Raw genomic sequence first — 25,614 nt, forward strand, 5'->3', positions numbered from 1 at the left:
AGGTCACTCAATCTGTTAGACAGCACATACGTCTAGCAAAGAAGTAATTATGACCTCCAATCTAATTTTTCCAGTCCAGGTTACCAGGAAATGCCAAGAGAATAAAGCTTACTCTCTCTAACAGACAAAGTAGGAGTTGCAGAAATAGGCCATTTTGTCATAGCATTGCAACAGGTATGTTTTCATTCAGCAAGGATGAAGAAAAACACGTTGTTACTCAATTTTACATATTTCACAGAAAAGTAAACAAAGAAACACATGACAGGTATAAAATCTACTTCTACAAATTGTAAGGTCATAATATTATACTGCACTGATTCTGTACAGTCAGATCATTATTTGCTTCTACTTAATTTTACTCAATAAATACTTATGGTGCCTACTATATTTCACCTCATTAAACAAATCTTTCCAATAACAAAAGCATAACACATTGAAATTTTTTAATTGTATCATTTTAGAAATACAAAATTTTTTAATTGTATCATTTTAGAAAATACAATACATGGTCTTGTGTCATTTTTAACAAAATTTACTAACAGCAACTACTCTCTTCTTCAACATCTTCATTATTGCTATACTGTTCTATATATAAAACAAATGGTGTCCCGATTCTAAATAGGTGTACCACAACATTAAGTTGCCTTAAACTGGTATTTTTAAAAAGTCTTGAGGCTGCTTTTTGTTTTCCCTCTGCTCTTATTTTCAACTCTCTTATGGCCTCTAGGAGTATCCCTGTCCTTTTTACCTATGGTTACCAAACTTTTTTTTTAATTGTACATTATGAGGGAGTAAAAACACGCTAAATTAAGGTCCGAGGAGTTCTAAAGGAGAAAATGTGTTTAAAAGCAAAAGCACTATGACATCTCTCTGTCCTTTTTAGTGGCCTGTTGTTTTGGAGTCTTAGACAATTAATTTAATAATTTTCTATTAAGAGTCTAGACATTGTATACTGGAGAAACAGTAAAGACAAATGTACTTAATGCTTGTCATGAAGCTTACAGTCTAGCAAAAAAAAAAAAATTAAACACATCATTACAAAAATGATGAGTGGTATAAAAAGGAAGTACAGGTGCTAAGGGACCTTTAAACAGGAGAATCTACGGAGTGATCAAAGAAGGTCTCCCAGAGGATGAGATATTGAAAGCTGAAGGGGGATCAGGAGGTTAGCTAAGTGAAGAGTACATGGGGTTGTATCCAAGGAGATTATAACAGAAAGTTTTAGTTTCCTAATAAATAACATGAGATAAATTAGATATTATAACATTTATAAGGTAATTGATAAAATGTGAAAAATTTTTAAAGAAATTTCTGTATTTTCTATAATGAAAATAACTAGAAGGATCAAAACCCTTCCAAAAAACAAAAGAAAAAGAAAAGCAATATTGAGAATGTTTTAACATGGGAAACTATGGCACTACTGTACACTTTGTGGGGAATGGAGTTTGGGATGGCAAAGAAGGCCTCACTGTTCCCTTGAAAAAGTATTAAATTATATTGTATAAAAAATTACTTAATATTCAAGTTCAGAAAACTTTTAAATTATGTAACATGCAAAGACTTCTACCAGGATAAAACTGCTGATAATATAGTCTGACTTACCTAAAAGAAAGAATAGCATTTTAAAATAAGTTTGGAAAGAGGTTGTTTTTAATATTCTCAGAAGAGTTAATTTTAAATGACTGTATGATAGAAAACCTATCATGAGTTCTAAGAAAATCATAAATGTTACTCTCAACATGATGCATAAATGCTGAGAAAAATAAACATAAATACTAAATACAATTTTGAAACACATCATCATTATTTAAGCCTGGGAATTATTTCACATCAGGCTGATACATTCTTGTATTTACCTAAAATATTAATGAAATATATACTTTGTTAAGTTTTAAAGAATAATTTGGAGCAGCTCCCCAACATTAATGCAGATCTATGGGTTCCAGGTCCAAATTAAATTAGGCACACAAGAAATAACAATCTCTAAAAATATGAGCTTTAATAAAAGCCTACTATATCACCTAAAATATTAGGTCATACATGGAATCCAAACTGCCATTCACCTGCAAGTCTCCAAATGGACTTTAACATCTCTAACATCTATGCTTTTTCTAACCTCTACCTAGCCTACTTATTCCTCGAGTTAGTTCAGACTCAATCCTCCAGTAAGTAATGCTGGTTATACATGTAGTTTTGAGTCTTAATTCATCTGAGTTCTCCAGTGTACTGCTATCAAACCACTTGTCACACTAAAACAATTAACTACTGATTTGTCCAGCTCATGCAACAAAATGAACTTACTGAGAGCAGGAAACATAGCATATTTATCTCGGCATACCCAGACTCTGGGACATACATGGCATTCAGCAGAAGGTCTGTGACAATGGATATGAGACTGTAGTTAGTAAAAAAGTTACAGAACAAAATTTAAACGTTAACATAAAGACAATTTTGCAAAACTGAAAATCTTGAAAGCAGAAAGGAGTGTTGTACAACACAAAACTAAAAACTGAGAAAGCCCAAATTTAACTGATGAAATTCACTCCAAACTCAGACATTATCAGTGTCAAACCAGTCATTCCCACTTTATCTCCAAAGCATTAGAAAAACTAAAAGAAAAAAAGATTTACCTTTGTAATTGTAAACAATTAAAATTGTAGAATTAATAAATCGTATTTGAGGGCAAATTAAGTGCTTAAATTGTGAGTGTTTACACTGCTGTAGACATGAGAAGACAGACATGCCAAATACGTCTTTCAGGTTCATTTCACATAGGGACCAACTATACCCTTTAAAGGTCTCATCATGTTTTAGCTTCAAGCAATAAGTTCATTCTTCCTGATAAAAGATCCCTTTCCTTTTGTATGTACTACTTTTTGCAACCAGTTCTTATCTTTAGAGAAGTTGCAGTGAGATATATGGTGTGAAATCTAATTAGTTCTTTCAAATCTTTATAATGGGAACTTCATACTTTCTCAAAAAGCACATATGTACCAAGATCTCAAAAGCTGAAAAGCCCTTTTGTTATTAGAATATTCTTTTCAAGTGTTAGAACTTCGATTTGCTAAAAGGTTTTGAACTGGGGGAAATACCCAACAAAGACAGAATGAACACAGTTTACCTTAAAATAACGTGACTACATATTTTAGAACACAAACCAGTCTCTTAGACTTATGCGTGTTCCTTTCAACCTACACTGATTGACAATTACATTTCAGAACACTATATCAAGTTCAAGCACACCACAGGTCATCTTGTAATGTATATATTTTTCAGATTTTAAAAGTGTGGACAGAGAGATAGGAAAATAAAAAACTTTAACTACTATATAAACAGAGAAAATATTTCCAGAAAGATCTTTAGGGCATAACTTTAATGCAGTATAACAAGCAGACAAAATTCAGAAGACAGGTATAACAAGATAACAAATTTTATATATATAAATATATATATGAAAGACTTAGCCTTAAATTATAATATGCCTAATGGATAATATATAATGTACATAATGTAACAATAAACAAACTAGCAATCAATTTAATATTTGCAGTACTCATTTCTCAAGTACCACATAAAAGTACTTAATGTATCAGTCTGCTGATAACTGCAGCCAATTTCTAACTAATCAATAACAAAATATTTACCAATTTCCTACTAGTCTACTAGTGAGAAATGTCAAAGTGTTCATTTTATATCTAAGTTTTCTCTCCTAATTGATATTTTATAAACTAGTTCAAGAACACTTCCAGCAAGACCAAGTTATAAACCTCAGAACTCAATGAAGGACTTATGGGTCAATTTGTTTGGTTGTTGTCTTTTACGGTTTTTTTGGGGGGAAAAGGAGTCTAGTTTTCTTTTTGGATTCTTTTTTGTTATAAGCATAGGTTTTATGCTTTTTCATATATAAATGATACATGAATGATACAGTAAACTGAATTCTAAAGATATATTCTTTCATTTAAATTTAACCTTCGACCTCCAAAAAATATTCATCTTTGTATCTGCAGATACAGGTTAGAGTATATTTTTTAGTTAAAAAACACAACAGGTTATTTTTATATTTAAATATCAGCTTACTAGAAAAAAATCTGAAAATTAAACTGTTTAAAGAACATAAGTCCTACAGAAATATTAAATTACACAACAGACATTGATAATCCAGCATATCTTCAAAACAAATATGACTGCAATTTAACTGCCTGGAAAATAAAGAATTCCAATTTTATTCACTCTTCCTCCACAATCTGCATGGGTAAGCCAAGGCAAAAAATATACCCGCAGTTATTCAGAAACCATCTTTGGGAGTATCCTACAGAGAATTCCAGTTTATGTCTCTCTGAACATGGAACAAGCCCTGTCCCAAGACACTGAAGAAACAGTAATATTTTAAAAGCATAATTGCAGCAAGTCTAACAAAAGAATTTATAATTTTGTTGTTCTTTTCAAAAAGAGCGATGTTTCAAATTTCTGAAAGGTTTGTAGTTCACAAGTTGTGTGTGGCTCTTACTTGCTACAATTATCAAAACACAGCTCTGATAGACTTTCTAAATATGGCAGTTCAAAAACTAAAAAATAATCCTGCTGCAAGCTATTAAGGTATCTCAATATTACTCTTTAATTCATAACAATTTATAAAAATAAGAGAAAATTTTAAGCACTTTAAAATTATAGTAACTATGAGAAATCAGAAAACAATGCCAACCTGACATAAATGTAGTTTCTTCAAAAACTGAAAAAACGTCTTGAGAAAAAGTAGTAACTTTAGAGATAGGCCAGGTCATGTCTCGATACTGGCATTTCAAGAATATAGTTTTAAGAGGAAATCCTATCATTTGCTACAACACAGATGGGCCTTGAAGGCATTATGCTAAGTGAAATAAGTCAGACAGAGAAAGACAAATACTGTAAGATCTCACTTAGATGTGGAATCTAAACAAACAAAACCTCACAGAAAAAGAGATCAGACTTGTGGTTACCAGAGGTGGAGGATGGGAAGTTGGGGGCAGGGAATTAGAAGAAGGTGATAAAAAGGTACAAACTTCCAGTCACACAATAAGTAATAGGGATGTAATGTACATGATGACTATTGCTAACACTGCTTTATGATGTATAGGAAAGTTGTTAGAGTAAATCCTAAGAATTCTCTTCACAAAGAGAATTTTTTTTCCTTTTTTTCTTTATTGTATTTATATGCGAAGATAGATTAACTGAACCTATTATGGTAATTATTTCACAATATCTGCAAATTAAACCACCATGCTGTACACTTTAAACTTATATAGTGATGTATGTCAATTAATTCTCAATAAACTGGAAAAAAAAGGAATTCGTTGTACCTGTTAGCTTTATATTACATTTAAGCCATGTGAAAGTTACAAACCTTACACAAAGCTTTTATTCATGTTCATAGTCTATATTTCAAATGTATGTTCATAATTAAAGTTTTACAGTGTACCTTATGTCCAAACAAGTATATAAAAGATTGATCAGATTTAGGATAAGTTCCGCATGTACGAAATGGTCATTTACATTCTTCATTCCTAAAAATTCTTGTCACTGTCACACAGAAAAACCTCAACACGTGATATATCCAAACTATAAATATAAGCTTACCAAATGTTACTAATTGTACCCAATAGCTAAATCTCTTCAAATACAAAGTAACAAACCATTTTAAAGGCTATGACTTAGAAGAGTGAGGGCAGAGATTAGGACGCTAATAAACAGAGGTCTTTAAAATTAAGACAATTTTTTCAGTGTTGATGCTACATTTAGATACAAAAATACTTGGTTACACAAATGTACTCTAGGATTCTGAAAAACATAACAAGTATTAAGTTTTAGATACAGTAATCCCTCTGAGTTGATACTAGAAGCTGCTGACATTTAAGAAGTGTACAAAACTGCACAGGTGTAAGCTTAGATATAGACTGTTGATAGTTATGATGGAGGCAAATACTATACAGTCCACATCTGCAACCCAATTTTGCTTCAGCATCCCCAGAGACTTAGAAAACATTTCTTGGGGTAGGTTGCAAAACATCGCTTCCTCTTTTATTCTCATCACCCCCATCATGCTACAAAGCAACAGACAAGAAAATCGAATCAGCAACTGTAAGGGCTGAAAGCTTAAAAACACACACAAAAGCATCTTCTTCCCAGCTCCCAAATCGGTATTCATTTCACCTGTTTGTAAATCCATACTAACACAGTAACACAAACCCTCTGCTGATTTCAAGGGGGAAGGGCAATTAGTGGTCTGGAGTCATTATTCTTTTACCTAGGCAAGGGGCGGGGGAGGAGGATGGTACAAAACAATGGATACTGAGGGGCTGGAGTAAAATCGTTTTGTCCTGAAGCCTCTAGCGTAGAGCTGGGGGGGGGGGGGGGGGGGTTAGAGTACTTTTCCTCTATTCCTAAAAGCTACCGCGATATAAGATGCCATCAGGCATGTCCAACAGGGCAGTCTTGGATGTCTACAACTCGCTTCACCAGGCAACACACCCAAAACCTACTCACCACTCTTCACGGAAGGGAGAGGAGACGAGGAGGGCATGGTGGGCTTAGGGGCGAGGAAAGACCCCACCCCGTACCACGACCACTGCGCCAGGGACCCCGCCAACGATTTACACGCCCTCCCGGACGCCCACGGATCGCCCAGCAGCCCGGGCCAGAGGGCTCAAGGAGCCAAGTGCAACAAGACCGTCCCCCCAGACGCCCCCGGCCCTCGCCCTCGCGCCGGCTAAGCCCTCGCCCAGGCGCTGTCCCGGCCGCCCGCAGCCACCGCAGGCCTGGCCCAGGTCGCTGTCAGAGCAGGCCGGATTGCTAAAGGAGCTCGACACCGGGATGCACACGAAAGCGGGCTCCCAGGGCCCAGCCCTCCAGGGGACAGCACCCAGGAAAGCGGCGGCGGCGGCGGCGCCTCCCAGGCCCCCGGCCCCTCGGGCCTCGCCCCGGCCCCGCCGGCTCGCGCCTGTCAGGGCACGCGGGGCCTCCCCCTGCCGACAGCCAGCCGGACCGCTCGACGGGCAGGAAGGAAGGCAGGAAGAACCGACCCGCAGGCACCCTCCCGCCTCAGCGGTCCCTGGTTACCGTCAGGAGCCCCGACTCCGCCATCCTCCTCTCTCGCCCTCCTTCCTCCTCCTCCTCAGAGGCGACGCTGCCCAACCGCCGCCCCCCGCCCGCCCCTCCCCCACTCGCCGCCGCCCCCCGCCCGCCCCTCCCCCACTCGCCCCGCCCAGCCCCGCCCGCCCCTCCACACACTCTCGCTCCTCCAGCCCCGCCCCACCCCTCCGGCGCAGGCCGGTCACTAGCTGGGGAAGAAAAACAGGCGGAGCCGGGGATATCGACGCTGCCCAATCAGAGTGAGGCACTGGCGCCAGGGACGCTACCCAATCAGAGTAAGTAACCCTTTTTCTTTTCTCCGCTGCTCCACGCCCTCTCCACCGCCCACTGGGCGCCGCTGGCTAGGCGGGCCATCGAGTAAGCCTCCAGGAGGGTAGAGTGACGACTCAATCGGAAATTGCCGCTGAAGCTAAGGCAGCCATAACTGATAATGGCAACGGAGTTTTCTGGCTTCCCGTCTACAGTGTGACGTAGATTTCCCTTCGCCCAATCTGTCCGTTGCCCTGGGCAACAGTTGAGCCGCAGGGAAGAGAAGCATCGGTAAGTAGGCCCAAAAAGGGGCCAGGGGTGACCAGACATCCCATGTTTAACAAGTTATTTAATATTCGGGACTACCTGCCCGGGTTAGGGGAGAGGAGGAAGCAGGTTTCCTGGCCCTTAGTGTGCTGGGACGTCTGGTCACTTACCTAGGTGGACAAGAGTTTAGGGCTCAGAAAATCCCTGTCCTGACCGGAAGTTGCATTTGGCACTTCTGAATGGGGTCACGGCGGAAGGGTGGGAATAGCCTGAGTCCCCCACTCCCCAGGGAGTGCATATTCCGACTGGAGTCGCGAAGTAAGGTGAGTGTCTCTCGGCTTCGACCCGTGGTGCAGGCCTGTGTCGGACGGTCCCTGAGAGATAGCGCCGAGGAGGCGAGCGGGGCTCAGAGCTGCTTCCGCTGGAAGGTTTTCTTTCCGGGCCGGCCAGGCGGTGGCCCGCCGGCGGCCCGCCCTCCTTCCGCCCCTCCGAAGCTCCCTGTTGGGGCGAGGACGCTCGATTGGCTCCTCCTTTCCCAGCTGCAGCCAGACGGTTCAGGGGGGGCTTGGGTGCGGTCCGCCGGGCGGTGCCTCTGACTCTGGCAAGGAGCTCCTGACCACGCCTCCCCAAGTTCCAATTAAGTACTTTCACCCCCTGACCTTCGGAGGACAGAGAGTTCCAGAGCTTAAGGAAATCATTTTCCATTCCCAGCTATAAAGGAAAAGGATGGTCCCCCACCACCGCAGCAACACCTCTTAAGTCTTAATTCCCTGCCTCATGTTTTCACATTCTGAATTTTCTCCCTTTTCATTGTCTCTCCTCTCTTGGGGGTTTGTAAGCATTGCTTGCAGTTCTAGAGAAAGGAAAACTGTCCGAATCCTCCAAGTCTACAATTTATTAAACAATTTAATGCTTGTGAATATTCCTTAAAATACAGTATTATGTATGGCTCTTTACAAGACCTGTCACACATTAACTCATGTAGTTCCTTCTATAGGCTTGAATCAAAAACTGTCAGATGGATGGCTAAAGCTGCGGGGGACGGGCAGGGGTGGAGGGCGGCGGGGAGACACCAGGAGAACTTCAAGGTAAATTGAAAATTGTTTATACCCAGCCAGTCAACAACAAGGGTGCAAACCTTCCTTTTTAATTTCTACTTCCTTAGCACTCATACTCCAGCCAAAATGAACTACTCTTTGTTTATTCCAAGGTTAATAACTGAAGCACCAATCTTTAGTGATTCTGTATCCATGTCTTGGTTGTCCTTGGAGATGTTTTAACAGATTCTCCCCACCAGGAAGTAATTTCCCCTCAGCTTACCTAGCACTTTTTGAACTCTTATATGACAGCCACTATTATAACAGCTGCTTATGTTCTTAGCTTCACTATGTTCATGCCTAAATAGAAATGGTTTGTATCAGATTAATCTGCCTATCATTTATCCTGCACATGGTATTATTTTATTACTTACTGAAAGACAATTTTGGGTGGTCTCCTGGAGGCCCAAGACATTGCCAGCAAAGTCTTAGGAACTTAAGGTTTATCAGAAACTCAGCATAGTCCCTACTACTCAATCTTTTCTTAGGCTTCCCCTTTGAAGACTTTCCAACATGGTATTTCCTCCATTTTTTTTTATTTAAAAAATATTCATACATTAAAAAGTTAAAATAATACAATAAACATTCACATACCCTTCACCTAAATCTAACAGTTGTTAACATTTTGCCGTATTTTGTCCTTCTCACACACTTTTTCATTGTCATTGAACCACCTGGAAATAGGTTGCAGACACCTATTGTTAGGCAGACACCTTTAAAATTTCCAACATGTATCTCTTAAAAATTATAAAGTTCTCCTGCAAAACACAATATCATCACAACTAAGGAAATTAATAATTCTGTAATATTTAAAATCCAGTATGTGCATTTTTCCATTCGACCCAAGAATATTTTATACCTTCTCTTCCCCAACTCCCCTGGCAAAAAACATCAGGATCCAGTCAAAGTTTATATATTCTATTTGGGTATTGTAACTCTTTAGCCTTAATCTTGAACAGTACCCCCACCCCAAACCTTTTTTTTTTTCACTTGTGACATTGGCATTTTGAAATGTTCAGGCCAGGTCTTTGTCACCTTTTTTATTTTATGTAATTCAGAAGTTGGTCTAGAGGCTTGATTATATTCAATTTAACATTTTTTTTGCAAGAATAATTCAAAGTATTCATACTTTTCCAATCATGATTAAGCCTTCTCAAATGCCAACTACATCTATCCATGCTGTGAGTAGTTGAATCCATCTCACTTCTCAGCACATGTAGCTTTCTGTGGTGTCCTACAAGTAAGAGTTTAGCATTTAATCCTCCTGTCTGTGTAGAGTATGTGTTATTATCCTGGACTGGCAACATAGACTGCCTACCTTTTAATAAAATGTTGCTGCTTCTTTGCTTACACTTGGAGCTGATGCAATGTAATCTGCAGCAAAGTGTACTGATGTCAGCATAGTTTCATGAGTTTCAACTCATGGTATCCCAAGGACTGTTAATGAAAGATGTGTGGGCCCTGCAATTCATATACAGATGAATCTTGATGTTATCAAAGAAGATACCAAGGAAACTGCCGGCTATCTGGCCACATTCCAATTTAGGCAATGTTATTTTTCTCCCTGAAATTCTCTTGCAAGTCCTAATTGGTCCTAGTATTCTTAGGATAGCTGTTAGGTAGCATTCATCAGAGCCTATTAAAAATTGCAAAATCAAGATTATACTTAACACTTAGTACATTATGAACATTCTCTGCCCAATGGATAGGGAAGTGCTTGCAGAATTTACTTTGTAATCACAAAGGAAAAACCCTAAAACTGCCAAGGTCATGTACTCTTCCTATCCTAGACTTATATTTGATCATGAAAGATAAGTGAAAGGAAGAAAATGCACTTAAGGGAGTGAAAGAAAATGCTCTGGGAGGGCAGAAACTTAGATTGGTATAGATTGTTTTTAGCCATCATACTGAAAGTTAAGTAAAGCATTCCATCACTCACTTCTTTTGTGTAGAAGGAAATTTGCTCATGTGAGACTATGAAACAATTTAAAGTTGACTCCAAATTCAAGTAAGGCAAAAATAATATACCACTTAAGACCAGATTTTAGAATCAGACCTGAATTTTTAAAACAGGGCCATTTACTAGCTGGTGACTTGGGACAGTTTACTCATTCTATTTATCATCTATTAAATGGAGCCATAAAACCTCTTTGGATTGTTGAACAGAATGAATCAAATATGTATAAAGTGCTATAGCTTGGTGTATTGCACATGGTATGTAGTCAGTTTATGGTAGTTATTAATAACTTCTAAAGCAGTCCAATTTGGGCACATAGTAGGCATTAAATATTTTTTAAGTAAATGAATCTAAGACAGTGATTCTTCAAGTTTAATATGAAGAACTTAATTAAAAATTAAAGATTCTGATTCAGAGGTCTGGGGAAACGTCCAGAAAAATCTGTATTTTAATATCCAAGGGATTTTGATGCAAGTGATCTGAGGATCAGGCTTTAAGAAACACTGTGGAAAGTAACATTTCTTTCCCTTTCCTTGCATACTGTTGAGATAGCTATATATCTCATGCTGAGAATGTAAAAAGCTCTTCAAATACTTTTTAAAGGTTAATGGCTAACATTTTTAGGACCACTTTCTAGTATTGAATTTTAAAATAGCAAAAAATTATTAGAAAGAGGCATTCTGCATGAGTAGGATGTATCATTTATAACTTAATAGTAGTTTCTGCTACGTAAGTATACCAAAACCAATGGCATCATCCAGGTTCACCCAAGAACAGTTCCTGTTCTTAGGCCTAGGCACATTCCAGAAGCTAGACACCACACATTTTATTCACATGAGTCTGGATTAATTAGCCAAATTGAACATGTTGTAACATTTTTCTACTAGCAGATGCCAGATAGCAAACAGAATAGAATCTACAATGGTTTCCAAATACATGACACATTACGTTATTTAGCATCTCCAGATGAACATTATCAACCCAAATTATGCACTCTGCTAGCATGTGGGGAGCTACTTAAGTGAGAGGGAGCATTATTACATTGTAAAACTGTAGGTGAAAAACTCTTTCACCTTTTTCTCACGTTAGTTTACATTCAAAAATCTAATATGCATTTTAAAATTCATCTATTAGTCAACCACAAGTCTTGGATAAAAAATACATTTTTAAAAATATTTTTCCTACAATCTTTGCTGCACCACCCACAACCTACACTAGGCAGATTGAATTTACTTAAAAGGAACTAACTTATTAAATATTCACAAAAGAAAAATATCCTGTCCTGTACATAAATGGGATTGCGTCTGGTGTCTCCCTCAGTTCCTGGAGATTGTAATTTTGCTTCTTAATGCCTATCAATGATAAAATAGAACTGTCTGGCATGTAACATGTTGCATTGGCTCTGTATTTTACTGAAGTTGCAAAGTCGAGTGCCTGTTAGTAGCTGGGCAGGTAAAGAGAAACAATAGCAGTAGTGGAACTTGGAGAACTCCCTGTGCTCATCTAAAAGGGGCCTCACTTCCCAGCCACAGCCAAATTTTGCCATGTGGAAATAAAAGCTTGACATTGCCACATTTGTTAAGAGAAGCTGAAATTTGGACTTTATATGAAATCTCCTGGCTTTTAAACATTGGTTCAAATACTTTATAAACATTTAGCAAGCCAGCAAAATGTTTAACTGCACAGAGCCAAAGGCTACCAATTTATGATCTCTGTCTCTCTCACATGAAAACATGATTGGTACTTTGAGAATCTCAAAATGCTTTAGCAATGTTTTCTTTTTGCCGTATTTCAGGTTCATTTACTGGTGTAGTTAGGCAACCTCCATCAGAAATTCAAGATTCTTAGGTACATCAAGCTTCTATTCCCTTAATTACATTTTTAAAGGTTTTTACTCTTTGCTACCAACTTAAAAACTTATCCATATTTTTCAATCTTGAATTATATTATGACATAGGTTTGCTTTGTTATAGTTGTAAAAATATATTTAAGAATACCATTTGGCAGCAGATGCTCTTGAAAAATAAATAAAACAGGTTTTTAAAAGACAACACTTTTAAATATGCCATGCTATCTTATAGGTACCATGGTGTTGATGAGGATTCAAAGGTTTTTTTAGAGTTAGGAGGTAGTTAACGGGAAATCTAGAACAAGTCCTTTATTATAGCGATATGAAAATTAAACCTGGAATAATAAGTGTCACACTACATTTCTAAGCACTTTCACATCCACCTTTCACTTGAATTTTGCAACCCAGGATAGATACTAAACATCTTTTATGAGAAAATCAAACCTCCAGTTAGTTAAGAAATGCATTCAAGGTCACACAGTAGAGCCAGAATACAGCCCTATATCCCATTTAAAGTATAAACATGAAGCAGATTGATTAGAAAATTAAGTAATCTGACTCCAGGACCTTCTCAACAACTACACTATATTGTTATCTCGTTTTACCACCAGCCCTACCATGTACCATCTTTCCACATACTTCTCAGTTGAGATTATATACATTTCTATAGTTTATACTACTGTACCATTGACTTTCAAGGTCTTCAGTATTTTTTACCTTCCTATTGGACTCCCACACTCAATAGGTCTGAACATAAATCATGGTCTTCACCCTTCACTTCTAACCTGTTCCTTCTGTGTTCCCAACTTGAATACTTGCACCATCCACTCGAACATGTTAGCTTGAAATCTCAGTCATCCTTGATCATTTCTTTATCACCCAGAAGGTGCCTGGCATGGGGGGTCTGGGGGGAATGGTGGTGGTGGTTTGAATTCAACTTTGTGTATCCTTCAGTACCTCTTATATCTTCTCTTAATACCCATTATCACTCCTTTTGTTCATACTCTGATCATCTTACCTAAACAATTACAACTTTCTCATTAATCTCCTTACCACTTTTTTTTTTTTTTTGGTCTAAAATGTTTCTAAAATATTAATCTTATGTCACACAACCACTCAGAGCCATCCAATTAGCTCCCTCCTGTCTCTAGGATATAAAATTCAAACTCTGAGGCGTGGCATTCAAGGCTGAGAGCATGAACTGGCCTCCACCTATGTAGTTCCACCATAGTATATACACTGTATTCATGGCCATTCCCTCAGGCTTTTTTATTTTTCGATGCTTCTTTCTTTGAGTATATTTTTCCCTTTGTCTAGAGCACCCTTCCCTTAGTATACAGCTGCTTCTCTTGGTAGTAAACCCCCATTCTTCCTTCTGGGACTGATTCTAATTTTAATTCTTCAGAGACCAGCCACTGTCACCTATCCTGAACCAAGTCATTCATGGCTTTGGTTTCTTAAGGCACAATAGATATACTTTTCTTAAAGTTGTATTCAATTTTAACTATTTATTTACGCCCCTACCCCCGCCCTCACCTCCCCCAAATTTTTCAAGGAGAGGAAGTGGTTCTTACCCACTGTATCTCCCTCATTTAGCTGTGGCTGGCACATTAGACTCTCTGTTTGTTGAAAGAAAATTTATGGTTACATAGGCACTTATGATCCCAAAGTCCTCTTCTTATATTACATTTACTTTCCACTCTGAAAAATTCCCTCGTCACTAAAAAAGCATCTTTTTCTACTCCAGCCTTTACTGTCCAGTGTTTACATCCAAAGTGCTATCCTTATTAATAGATATATAGCCATTAACTTTTTTATGTTCAACATTAATGTATAATTTGTTTTGACCAATTTTCCACTAATTGTAATAACTCAATCCAGAATAAAGTATTTCACTTAAATTTGTAAATGTTTTTGTAGCAGTGAAGTATAGTAGGATGATCATTAAAATATGTTCAAGCATGAAAATATATTACTTTAAAGTAAAATTAAGTAGAATGGAAATAGAGGACTAGGGAGAAAAAAAGATGTAAAATATCTGACTAAAAAATACCTTTTTTAAAATTAATGGATGATGGTAGCTATCAAATTGCTATGGTATTTAGATTATATTGGATATACTTTTAGACAGACTGATACGTTATTTTTAAACATGCTGGAAATTATATCCTTTATAACTTGAAACATAACCAATTTACATGTCACTTTAGAAATGTGTAAAGGGGTACCTAGTTTTTCTACCTAGTTTTTCAAAATCTCTGGGGGTTGTGCAAGCATAAAATTTTAGTAACTCTGATATATATATTCTCAAGGTTCAGAAGCATGCTTTGTGCTCTTGTCCAGTCCTACACCCATAATTTAGTTTTATTACTGAACTAAATCCCCCTAGAGATTTTTAACTTGTCCAAGTTGTATGATTAACTTATGTTATCAACATGTGTATGACTGATTTATAGTAATCCTTCCTAGACTTATGCCTCTTTTAAGTCTCACTCCGACAGCTTAGTAAAATATTTCATGACAAAAATTTGGTTTCCCTCCAAATTCTTCTGGATTAATATTGGACACCTAGCTCAAGTGGCTATGACAGGTTTGCTTACTTTGTCATGACTTGAAATGCACCATCTATCTAAAACCATTATCTAGGAGAAATTACAAACTAAAGAAACTATAGGGATAAAGGAAGCAACAGATTATTTTCCAATTACCTAGACCAAGAGCTTCAAAAAATGATTAATGAACACTCATTCTCTGAGTTCTATTAGTGTAAGAACTTTATTTCTGCAGTTTAATGTGTTTTCTCTTAAAATATGCCTTGACAATCTGTATCATTTTAAAATCCAGCACAGTATTCCACTGTATGGCTGTTCAGCAATTTTTGACATATTGAACATTTAGATTTGCCCATTTATGAACATTTTGCTGTTCAATGAAATGCTTTAATGAATATTCTTATTCTTATATCTTTATACATTCGTGCTTTCTGTCTTTAGGGCTTATTACTAGAAGTAAATGGTTGCATCAGAGAAAATATGCATAGTTTTAGTAAATATTATAAAATGTCCATCTAAAAGAGCTGTACCAACAAATTCATCCACCAAGAGTATCCATTTTCCTCTACCTTCCCAAACTATAGATACCATCAGGCTTTTGACTTTTTTTGTAATTTTAAGACATAATATACACAACAAAATGAGACTACAATGATTTTTACCTTCGTAATGAGGTGATGACTTTCCTATTTAAATTGCAATACCTACCACCATCTCCAGCACTCCTAAGTCCCCTTAAACTATTTTATTTTCTGCAGCACTTACTACCTTCTAGCATTTTATTATTTTTTCCACGTACTCTAGAGTGTATGCTCCAAAAAGGCAAAGTTTGTTTTTTGTCTGTTTTGTTCACTAATGAACAGTGCCTGGCACATGGTAGACACATTTATTGAACTGAATGATACAGCAGATGTATGCTAAACAAGAATTTTGGCCATAGCTGGTATGTTGCTTCTTTGGTTCACCTGTCCCCAGTGTTACACACCTTACCTTACCAGTAAGTATCCTTAGTAGGAGCCACAACTCTTTAGAGCAGTGGTCCCCTAACCTTTTTGGCACCAGGGACCGATGCTATGAGAACCTAATGCCTGATGATCTGAGGTGGAGCTGAGGCGGTGATGCTAGCACTGGGGAGCAGCTGCAAATACAGATGAAGCTTCACTCGCTCGCCCGCCTCTCACCTTATGCTGTGTGACCTGGTTCCTACAACAGGCCACAGACCAGTACTAGTCTGCGGCCTGGGACTGGGGACTCCTGCTAGACCATGTTACACCAGACAAAACACCCATGTTTGGCTAGTAGCAGGCCACCTGGAGAAGGAAATAAATGCCCCTTTCTACTCTGGACTACATGGGCAGTTAATTATCAAGACAATATGCCCTTGTCAGTGCAACCATCCAACCACCACCATGCTTATTTTAGCCCTTCCCTTCCTGTTTCTCCAGCCAGTTCCTGGGCGGGGGGATAGGAACAAGAACCAACCCTGGTAAAGCAGACACTCCACCCAGGCATGTGATGGCCCTAATCTTCCCCACACCAGGCCCAACCCACTCCTTACCAGGCCTTGGGCCCCCCACGCCCTTTCCAGTAACAATGGCAGCTTAGTCAAACAGAAAACTAAGATTTGGTACAGCACCAAGTTTTGTTGTTTTCCTCAGTCCAGATGCTAGATGTGAAAGAGGTATAGACCAGAGAAAGCAAAAGGATAGTGATTGAATTCTGGGTAGCTGGCATAGCTAGTCTGTAAAACATATGAGTTAAGTGTATGTTCACCCACAATTTTAGCACTTTGGTGGTAAAAAAAATGTGGTGATATAAAAATGCTTAGCTACTGTGTATTTCCTTGATATTTATCAACATCTATATAATGTATATCCTCTTTTTCAGTAGCATATGTCAGATTAGGCCCACATAAGGGTCTAATGAATGTTTTCATTGTGGTATCTTTAATGGAGAGACTTTGTTATTATACTCAGGGTAATCAGGAAATCTACAATGTTATTAGCCTTCAACATAAATGGCAGGGAGGGGTGAAGAAATGATCACTAGGTACCACTGGCAGGCCTAAGTAACAAGGAGGAGAGAATGTGGCAGGTGGAGCTGTACATTCTAAGGAAATTGCTTATATTGCATTTATCTCAGATTCCAGTTATAGTTGCTTTATTCCTGGTTCATTCCCTTATTTTATCTTTTCTCCCAGACACAGCAGCTTAGGGGTAAATTCTGATGACAAAGTTCTGGAACGCTAATAGAGGTTCAAGACCTTTACATGTTCTGAAAGGAATTTGAATAAGAGGAAGCTTTTATTAGGAATGTCAAAGTAGTAGTGGAGTGGGAATAACTAAGACTAGAAGCAGCTTCACGTGATTACAACTCATTTGCAGTGGGTGGTAAAGGCAGGCACCAAGCCAGCATCACCACTTTATAAATAATAAATCTTCTGTGGTGGCGATATTGTGAAAGACACACGGTAAGGTTACATCAGTATGGTGAAATATCACAAAATGGATGGGGTTGTCTGGAGAACATCTGTTTGGAAAGGAATCATGCTACAAATTACAGTCCAGACCACCTTGAATATATGGAAGTGAGAAGTAACACTGGGAACAAATGTCATCAGCCAGAGATGGCACATATATATGCTGGGATAGTAACAAAACACTTGTGAGGGTATTCGTTGGCACTTTAATATATAGTACCTCTGTTAAGGAAAATAGTAAACTGAAAGCATACCTCACTTCTGTTCAAACGCCAATTTCACCTGTTTGTGTTACTTCCTTACAACTTGCAGCTCTGCAGCCAGTAACTGATCCTTAGGGCGCTTTTGTCGTTATAACAAAAGGGTTAAAGTAGAAACCAGCTGTTAGCTATTGAGAGAAGTGAGAATGTTAGGAAATATTTACCTCATCCTTTTCCTAACTACCTGCCTTACACCACCACCTCCCAAATGGTCATGTTATTTACCTCACCCACCATTCAGGGGAGATGCTCAGTGTGAACCAAGGTGGCTGCCGATAAATGCCTTTGTTTTCTTCAGCTGATATCCACTAATTATCTTTGTCTGAAAAACAAGCCTACCAGTTTTTTGATAGGAGAGGGGAAATTTTAGAACATGCAGCCTTCCATTTAATACCACCACTGATGAAAGTTGGTAAGATCTATGAACCCTCTCAGCCTTGTTTCAATGTAAAGACCTGCATGAAATTAAGGGGAAAATTACACAAGGATAGGTAGTCCATTTTTTATAGGAATTGTGATTTTACTTCTTAATGGAAATATCTCAAGCAATGCGCTTTGGAAATTCATTTGTGAATAATACTAATAATTGATTTTTTATTTGAGGGAAAAAACTATATCCAACAATTCAGATATGGCAGAAATGAAGTCCATGTTCCGGGAAGTTCTTCCAAAACAAGGTATTTAAATCTCAAATACTTAGATCATAGAAAATTTTAGGTACCTAAAAAGTAATAGGCAGGCAGTGTCACATAGTAGGCTCAATAGCTAAAAATTGGGAACTATTTTCTGTTCTGTATCTCACATTTACTGTCCATTTCTACTATGCTTCTTTCACAAGTAGGTTGGTAAAGGAGTGATCCATAGTTTTTACCCAGTAAAAGGATGACAAAAGCAGCATTGTTTCTTAAACCTAGAAATCTTGTTATATTCAAGATTGCAGATGATTTGAAATTTTCAATGAAAAAGAGAGCACTGTAATTCACCTTAATTTTAAGTAAGGTCTGGAAGTGGGGAAAAAGAAACTCAAATCAAGCAACAGTAAGAAAAGCTGAAAGTTTGTTAAACATTCAGTAATTTGAATATTCATGTTAAATTAATACCATATTTTACTATATAAGTATATTTAGGGACTATGTGTTTCTCCCAAATCTTTTTTCAAATTAAACATCTGACACAAAAAGTTATGTCTTGTGGTAGCTTAGAATAATAGGTAAAAAGTTCAAAACTTGTCTTTCTCATAACTCCCTATTATTAAATGCTGCTTTTATATTGAAGTAATGTTACTGGGTTATCTCAAACTAATTCTTATTTCTTTTTAAACTTAGGGCAGTTGTCTGTGGAAGATATAACCACAATGGTGCTGTGTAAACCCAAACTTTTACCCTTAAAATCTCTGACTCTGGAAAAACTGGAGAAAATGCAGCAAGCTGCACAGGATACAGTTCGCCAACAAGAAATGGAAGAAAAGGAACAGCAGCAAATAACTGAGTGATAACTTAGCACTTGTACAGAACACTCTACCTTATTGTAATAGCAAGAAAATTATCTGTATGCTGAAAGTAGTATGTGTTAATAAAACTGATCGTATTTATGTAAACAATATAAAAATACCTGACTAATGAAACTTGTGAATTTAAACATTCTGGTTTGAAGATCATTTTAAAACTCTGAACCCAAATTTTATGCGTTTTACCCAAGTTGTTTGAACTGCAAATTATTGTTCACCATTCCTATCAGTTTAGTTTTATCGATAATATCCTTAAGCACAAATGACTAAACGTAACTTTGATATTCAGAGAACATTTACATGTTAATTAAAAACTGAGCCTTAAGATACATTCTAATCTTGCATTGTGGAATTGTAAAACGTTTTTAATGAATTTTGTCATGTTTAAGTCTATCTTGCCTGACCAACTAATCCCACCAGTAATGACAGACTATATTAAAATAATTTTTTTTTTAAGAAACCCTCACCTGAGCTTTTAATTATGCTGATTTTAAGGACTTAACGAATTACTGGTTACCTTTATCATCCAGGTTATCAAACACAATTAAAACCCTAAAAACGGAAAGTTATATGGACTTGAAAGAGCCCAGGAGGTAAATATGAACATTCAATTTGTAGTTCTAATTGTAAAAGACTACCTAAACCTGTAATAAGTATATTCCTAAGAATACCATTGTAAATTTTGAATATAATTCTTGGTTAGTTTGCTGCAGTCAACAGACAAATTAGCAAAGGCCTTAAGACCTTGCTGAGTAATTAAGGATCTCCGCAAAATTGGTAGCGCCTATTTTCTCAGAAAATGTAAAACTTTGAGTCTTTGAAGAATAATTTTTTATAACACAAACATTATTCCATAATAAATTTAAGAATGATGAAAGGTAATATTTAGAAATTTCATTAAAACTATAAAAAATCAAAAAGCAAATAAGCGTGCATGCATTTCCCAAGTATAATATTAAAAGAAATTATTATTGTACTTTTGATTTAAAAGTTCATAAGGAACAAAGTTTTAAATTCACTAGGTCTAAATATGCTCCCTTATATGATTTAAATTTTGCTGTGTGAAGTAAGTTTTTAAAAAACGCTAAAATAAATGTACTCCCAATAAAGAATCAACACTGCTTCACATGTTTTATTTTGTCATACATTCTTCTAAAACCGGGTTCATTTTTCCAGTTTTGTAGAAAAATAGATGTTCCAGCCACCATTTACTTAACTGTCTAGTCTTTAAGACCGATCAATATGTTCCCTGGAAAGGTGAATAAGTCTCATGACTAACTCATTTTCTTAAAATTCTTTAAGACAAAGAAATATTTTTTTTTTTACTCCCAAAGCACAGTATTTCAACAGCAGCAGCCAACGTGGGGTTTTAGCAGCTTAACTTTACCCCCTAAATAAAGCTTTGTATAAACCAGTGATTTTACTACAAAAACACTGTCCTTGAAAGAAAGGAGTGGCAGTCAGACATCAATGCAAAACTTGGAATGATTAGGTCATAAACATGGCACTTATAAAAGGTAGCTTATGAGAATATCCCACTTAAGAAGTGGTTACGTTTTCTGTCCCTACTTTATACCATCAAAAAAAAAAAAAAAAAAAAACCTTCCTTTAACAATTGCCCTTAAATGTAAGTCTATAAAATTTCAGAAATGCCTTGTACCCAAAACAAGTGCTTAAAAAAAAGAAAAGAAAAAAATCTGTGCTAACAACTCTTACAATTGGTATACATATTTTTATAACATCTAAGACTGCAAGAGTTCTTATATTCAGTAGCTCTCTGGTTTAAGACGACCTCCATCTCCTTCACTTACAAAACGTTTTCTGCCCCTGTAATGCAAAGAACATAAACATGAAACAGATATAAATTCTGACCATTGTCAATTTAAAAAATTAAAAATGTGGTATTTCCTGGCTTACTCATTGTTTTCAAGAATTTTGTTGCTTAAAAAGAAATCAGTATGCCTCTAAATCTTTTGAAAAAGACTTTTCCCTGCTACATAATCCTAGGATATAGTCAGCATATCAAATGAACTGCTAATCTGAGCAGTTTTTAGTTGAATAAAAGCTTACTGAAATAAGTTCACTGTCCAAATGCAGTCATGTAAAAAAATTAAAATATAAATAGGGCAAACATTTGCTATTTAGAAATTTAAGATTTATTTTTACTATGTTATTAATATTTGCAAGCTAAACGGAGTCAAATAGAAACAGCATGATTTGGAATTATGCAAACTAGAGCTATGGAAACTATCAAAATATCCATGTTTAAGTTATTTTAAAAATTATTTTTCAGATGTAGAAAAGCCATTATCTGAATATGAAAAAATCAAACAGAATCCAATTAATTCCAGTCTATGCCCCATTTTGAGATTCCAGCTATCTCAAACTCAAGCAGCCTTGCTCTGTACTGTAACCACACTAGCTATATGTAGTAGCAACAGCCCAGGAGGAACAGTTGACCAGCAACCTAAAGCAGTAGGTGGAAAACAGCTTGGGCAGAATTGCCCTTATTCTCTGACCTTAGGCCAACACACACAAACATTTAATACCACACACAAATGTGCACTACACCCAAATAAACAAAAGGAGAGAGAGTAGAAAGTTAAAGTTCTATGGTATACATAGAAAGTTTAGGTAACTCCTCATATGGTACTTGAGAAAGCAATAGAGACAACCAGTTAGACCTTTAAACAGAGGCTGAAAAACTTTTAAAAAGCCAGTGCTAAGGTGTTGACCACTTTTCACACTGATAATCAGCTATATTTTCGTGAACATAAGGGTATAGACTATGATATTAGGAGACCAAGGTGGGGAACAAAGCAGTAAGTGGCAAGAAGTCTTGCCAAAATTGGCAGTTTTTACTGATGTATACTTGGGACATCAGTACATAAAGGGTGCCATCACCAATTAGAGATCTACATTTTCAAACATTTTTATCAATGCCATTAAACAGTATATTCCACCATTCTTTTTCTTTTCTTAATGGCTCCTACTTTCTGGAGCAAAGGACACGACCAGGAAGTATTCTTCTGAGATTTAACACAATGCACTTAAATAGAAATACGCAAAGCTTAAGAAATTTTTTGATAAAAATTACAAAACTTAAAATATACATAAAAAATAAGTTTAGTTATTACGAAACTTTTATACTGGTTACATTATAAGCTTCACTATAAGCTTTAACCACAACAAAAAAAATTCATCATACTACTAAAGAGTTAGATCCTACACTTGATCTTAGCCAAAAGGCCAAAAAATGAGAGATCCTAGTAGCACAAATACAATACCATCAAATAATCACACACACAAACACACTTTCTAGAGAGGTAAGATACAACTAGCCCTAATTCTCCATTCTATGAAGGAGCAAAAAGCAGCAACACAGAGTACAGGAATGAGCCTAGATCTTTGAAGCCAGAAAGTCTGGATTCATCCTGGGCCTCAAGCATGTGTGACCTTAGAAAAGGTACATTACAGCTCCCTAAGACTCAATTTTCTCATCTTATGGCGATAATATATAACATCTACACTGAAATAATATTTAAACTATTTCAAACTAGGCTGGTACACAGAACTGCTGTGTACCAGGAAATTAGTTTCCTTCCAGTGGCTTCACAAGGTAGTCCAGTATAGATAGATTTACAAGGGGGTGGAAAAAAACTCTGCCCTTGTTTCTCCATAAGCTCCAAAAAGATGATTTTCACTCTTGAGTGCCTTCAGGGAAGATACCATTATTTTTCTGACTCAGCTGGAATAATAAAAAATAAGCTTAGCCTTCCCAAGCATCCCAGGCAGTATTTTATGTTGAGAAAGTAATAAATAAGTACCTTGAAGGACAAAGATCTCTGAGTTGTCTGGAAATTATTCCAGCCTGAAAACATTCTTCTACAAATCGCTCAAGCACAGAGTATGAATGTGGGACATCCAGATTAATGTCAGGAATTTCATTATAAATTCTCTCATAACCCTGAAACAATGAAATTATATACAGAATTGTTACCTCATATACAATACATAATGCCATACAATTCATCACTGTCATCAAGCTTTATTAAGGCCAAATGTTTATATAAGACTGAAGACAGACCTGAACCTTGAAAAGTACAGCTAATAGGTACATATGTTACAGAATGTTTTATTTAAAACTGTTCTCTCCATATACCTTCAGGCAGACATCAGGCTTCCCCATCTACTTCTCTATATACATTTACTACATTTTTAAAAAATAAAAGGCAACTAAGAACTTCACCAACATTTTAATAACTATGCATAAAATTTTAAATAGGAATAAATTAAGTACTTTAAAGTATAATTTGTTAAAAATTCATGTTTCTAGATATAAAATAGAAATTATCATATCTTAGAAATAGAACTCGAGGAAGAACACAAATCACATTTCTAAAAATATAGGTTAAAAAAAACATTGAAGTATTACTTTCCAAGAAATGGCTGCAAAAGGTTCAAACATAAACACTGCCATTAAAAAAAACTATAGGCATGACACTACTAAACCCATCTAAAAGAAAATTTCATTAACAATTCATAATCGCTATTCAATCATTATATACTTAAGGTATAAGCCTAAAAATTGTTCAAAATAATGTTATACTTACTCTTTTCATTTGGTCTAGAGTAATGGTAGATGATTTCCAAAGAGATTTAAATAAATCCAAAATCATCTTAAATGTACTCTCTCCAGTTGCCTCCAAAACCATTATAATGGCCTAAAAATTGAATGAATGAATGAATTTTGGTCATTAATTCATGAGACTGCTCCAATAGTTATCAGATTCCTTTTCTCTAATATGTAACTATAGTCATTTAAATGACTATAGTCATTTCTCTAATATGTAACTATAGTCAGTTAAAAACTTTCTCCCTTAATGTTAATTTTTAAAAATAAAAAGATATACATTATTAAAGAAGCATTAAATACTGTGGTACAAAAAAGAACACTTAATAATTCTCTTTGGAGTGTCAAAGTAATCTTACTTCATATACAAGCTCATGGTGAAAATGAGGTACTTCCAGTTCCTTAAGGCAATGTTCAGCTTCAGATATGTCTCCAGAGAGTAAATACTCTTTCAGCAGCATATCAATCTATTACATTTAAAAATGGAGATGTGTTAGAATTCCTGATTTTTTAAAAAACATGTGCTTTTTCTAAAGGATTTACTTACCCTTACCTCATTACATGACGAAATAGCAGTTTATAAACACCTATCTAAGAACAGACTTGACATGATACTATCATAAATTTTTTCATAATTAAAAAGTAAATCCCCAATTTTTAAATGGTTCATAATTATAAAGACAATACAGTGTTCACGTGGCTTAATCACTGAGATCTACACGTAGACTTAAGATGTACATGGCCTGAGTTGGGACCATAATTCAATGTTCCCTGTAAAACAAGGGATCTTAAATACCACTAGAGGGCACTAACTGAAAGTCTCAAAATGAACTTTTAGAGTGGCACAAACTCTCACTTCCATCAGGATGACTTTAAAGTGCACTGGGATCCCCAAAAAAATGATATATCAAGGCTTTACTAGACAGGGTGAAGATTTCCATAAAGTTTCTCTTTTCTCTACAACTAAAGACTTGAAACCCATTATATAAAACACATGTCAGTAATTCATCTTCCAGTTACAGTTCAAGAGGCAAGTCTTGTCTTTCTTGTTGAAATTTGTACAATATCATCTATGGCTCCAGAGAAAGGAGGGAAAAGTTTTTCAGCACCAGAACTTCAACTAGAAATGTTCTTCCCTATATAGTGCCTGTTAAAACCACCTTTGCACCTAGTAGATGCTCTATGTTGAGTGACTGAATAAAATAATCTCATGTATCTTCTACTTCATATTTCATACTTTACAATGTATTTCATAAAATATAAAGTAAAATTTGATCAACAGAATACATCCTATTATGGTTCAGAAAAGTAACTATTTAAAGCATGTCATCTGAATAAAATTTTCACTTTACAATTATAAATACATTACTTAAATTCTATCAGTTTTTAAACTTTGTTATGTAACAAGTGTTTGAATCATTCCCATGCATTTCTGAGAATTACAAATACGTGTATACATCTCTAAAAGTCCTCTTTGTCCAACTCATCCTTCCATATAAAAGTAAATGAATATCCAAATAATATCAACCTCAAACTCAAATACTGGTAGTTTTGTTTCAATTTTTATCCTGACCATTTTTTTACAGCTTTATTGAAATGTAACAATTAGTTGCTCATATTTACATTGTACAATTCAGTA

The 25,614-nt window shown here is 36.3% G+C and overlaps 3 protein-coding genes across 17 annotated transcripts in view; 1 reads left to right on the forward strand and 2 right to left on the reverse strand.

Annotated features, from left to right (window-relative positions):
- Nucleotides 1-7,976, reverse strand: part of SHOC2 (SHOC2, leucine rich repeat scaffold protein) — a 66,422-nt gene extending 58,446 nt beyond the window's left edge. Inside the window, exons 1-2 of one of the 4 annotated variants that reach the window (XM_023532725.1) lie at nt 7,812-7,948; nt 2,302-2,375 (exon numbers count right to left, since the gene is read on the reverse strand). The gene's annotated coding sequence lies outside the window, so the exon portion shown is untranslated. Of the gene's footprint in view, nt 1-2,301; nt 2,376-7,092; nt 7,181-7,811 lie in introns of those variants that run through there. The other 3 variants (XM_011363743.2, XM_011363742.2, XM_011363741.2) reach the window with 3 other exon arrangements.
- Nucleotides 7,429-19,808, forward strand: BBIP1 (BBSome interacting protein 1). Of its 2 annotated transcripts, XM_011363740.2 has the most exons (4): nt 7,429-7,665; nt 8,639-8,729; nt 18,440-18,512; nt 19,161-19,808. In XM_011363740.2, the coding sequence occupies exons 2-4, from the start codon at nt 8,664-8,666 to the stop codon at nt 19,325-19,327; spliced, it is 306 nt and encodes a 101-aa protein (XP_011362042.1). In that variant the 5' UTR covers nt 7,429-7,665; nt 8,639-8,663; the 3' UTR covers nt 19,328-19,808. The 2 variants fall into 2 exon arrangements, with proteins under 2 accessions (XP_011362042.1, XP_011362041.1); XM_011363739.2 differs by lacking the exons at nt 7,429-7,665; nt 8,639-8,729 and adding an exon at nt 7,832-7,964.
- A 639-nt stretch (nt 19,809-20,447) lies between these two features.
- Nucleotides 20,448-25,614, reverse strand: part of PDCD4 (programmed cell death 4) — a 28,172-nt gene continuing 23,005 nt past the window's right edge. For all 11 annotated transcript variants that reach the window (XM_011363752.2, XM_011363747.2, XM_011363750.2 and 8 more), the window contains 4 exons: nt 24,335-24,442; nt 23,956-24,066; nt 23,170-23,309; nt 20,448-21,169 (listed from right to left, as the gene is read on the reverse strand). In XM_011363752.2, coding sequence (XP_011362054.1) covers nt 21,109-21,169; nt 23,170-23,309; nt 23,956-24,066; nt 24,335-24,442 — 420 coding nt within the window. In that variant the 3' untranslated portion in view covers nt 20,448-21,108. The remainder of the gene's footprint in view (nt 21,170-23,169; nt 23,310-23,955; nt 24,067-24,334; nt 24,443-25,614) is intronic.

This window comes from Pteropus vampyrus, unplaced genomic scaffold, assembly GCF_000151845.1.
Source record: "Pteropus vampyrus isolate Shadow unplaced genomic scaffold, Pvam_2.0 Scaffold89, whole genome shotgun sequence".
In the NCBI taxonomy this organism is placed as follows: domain Eukaryota; kingdom Metazoa; phylum Chordata; class Mammalia; order Chiroptera; family Pteropodidae; genus Pteropus; species Pteropus vampyrus.

What these genes read in the sequence shown, in the direction of transcription:
- BBIP1 (XM_011363739.2), top strand. Translation starts at nt 7,881, where the DNA reads ATGGGGTCACGGCGGAAGGGTGGGAATAGCCTGAGTCCCCCACTCCCC. An exon ending in GACTGGAGTCGCGAAGTAAG is followed by an intron (nt 7,965 to 18,439) that starts GTGAGTGTCTCT and finishes TTTTATTTGAGG; the next exon opens with GAAAAAACTATATCCAACAA. An exon ending in GGAAGTTCTTCCAAAACAAG is followed by an intron (nt 18,513 to 19,160) that starts GTATTTAAATCT and finishes TTTTAAACTTAG; the next exon opens with GGCAGTTGTCTGTGGAAGAT.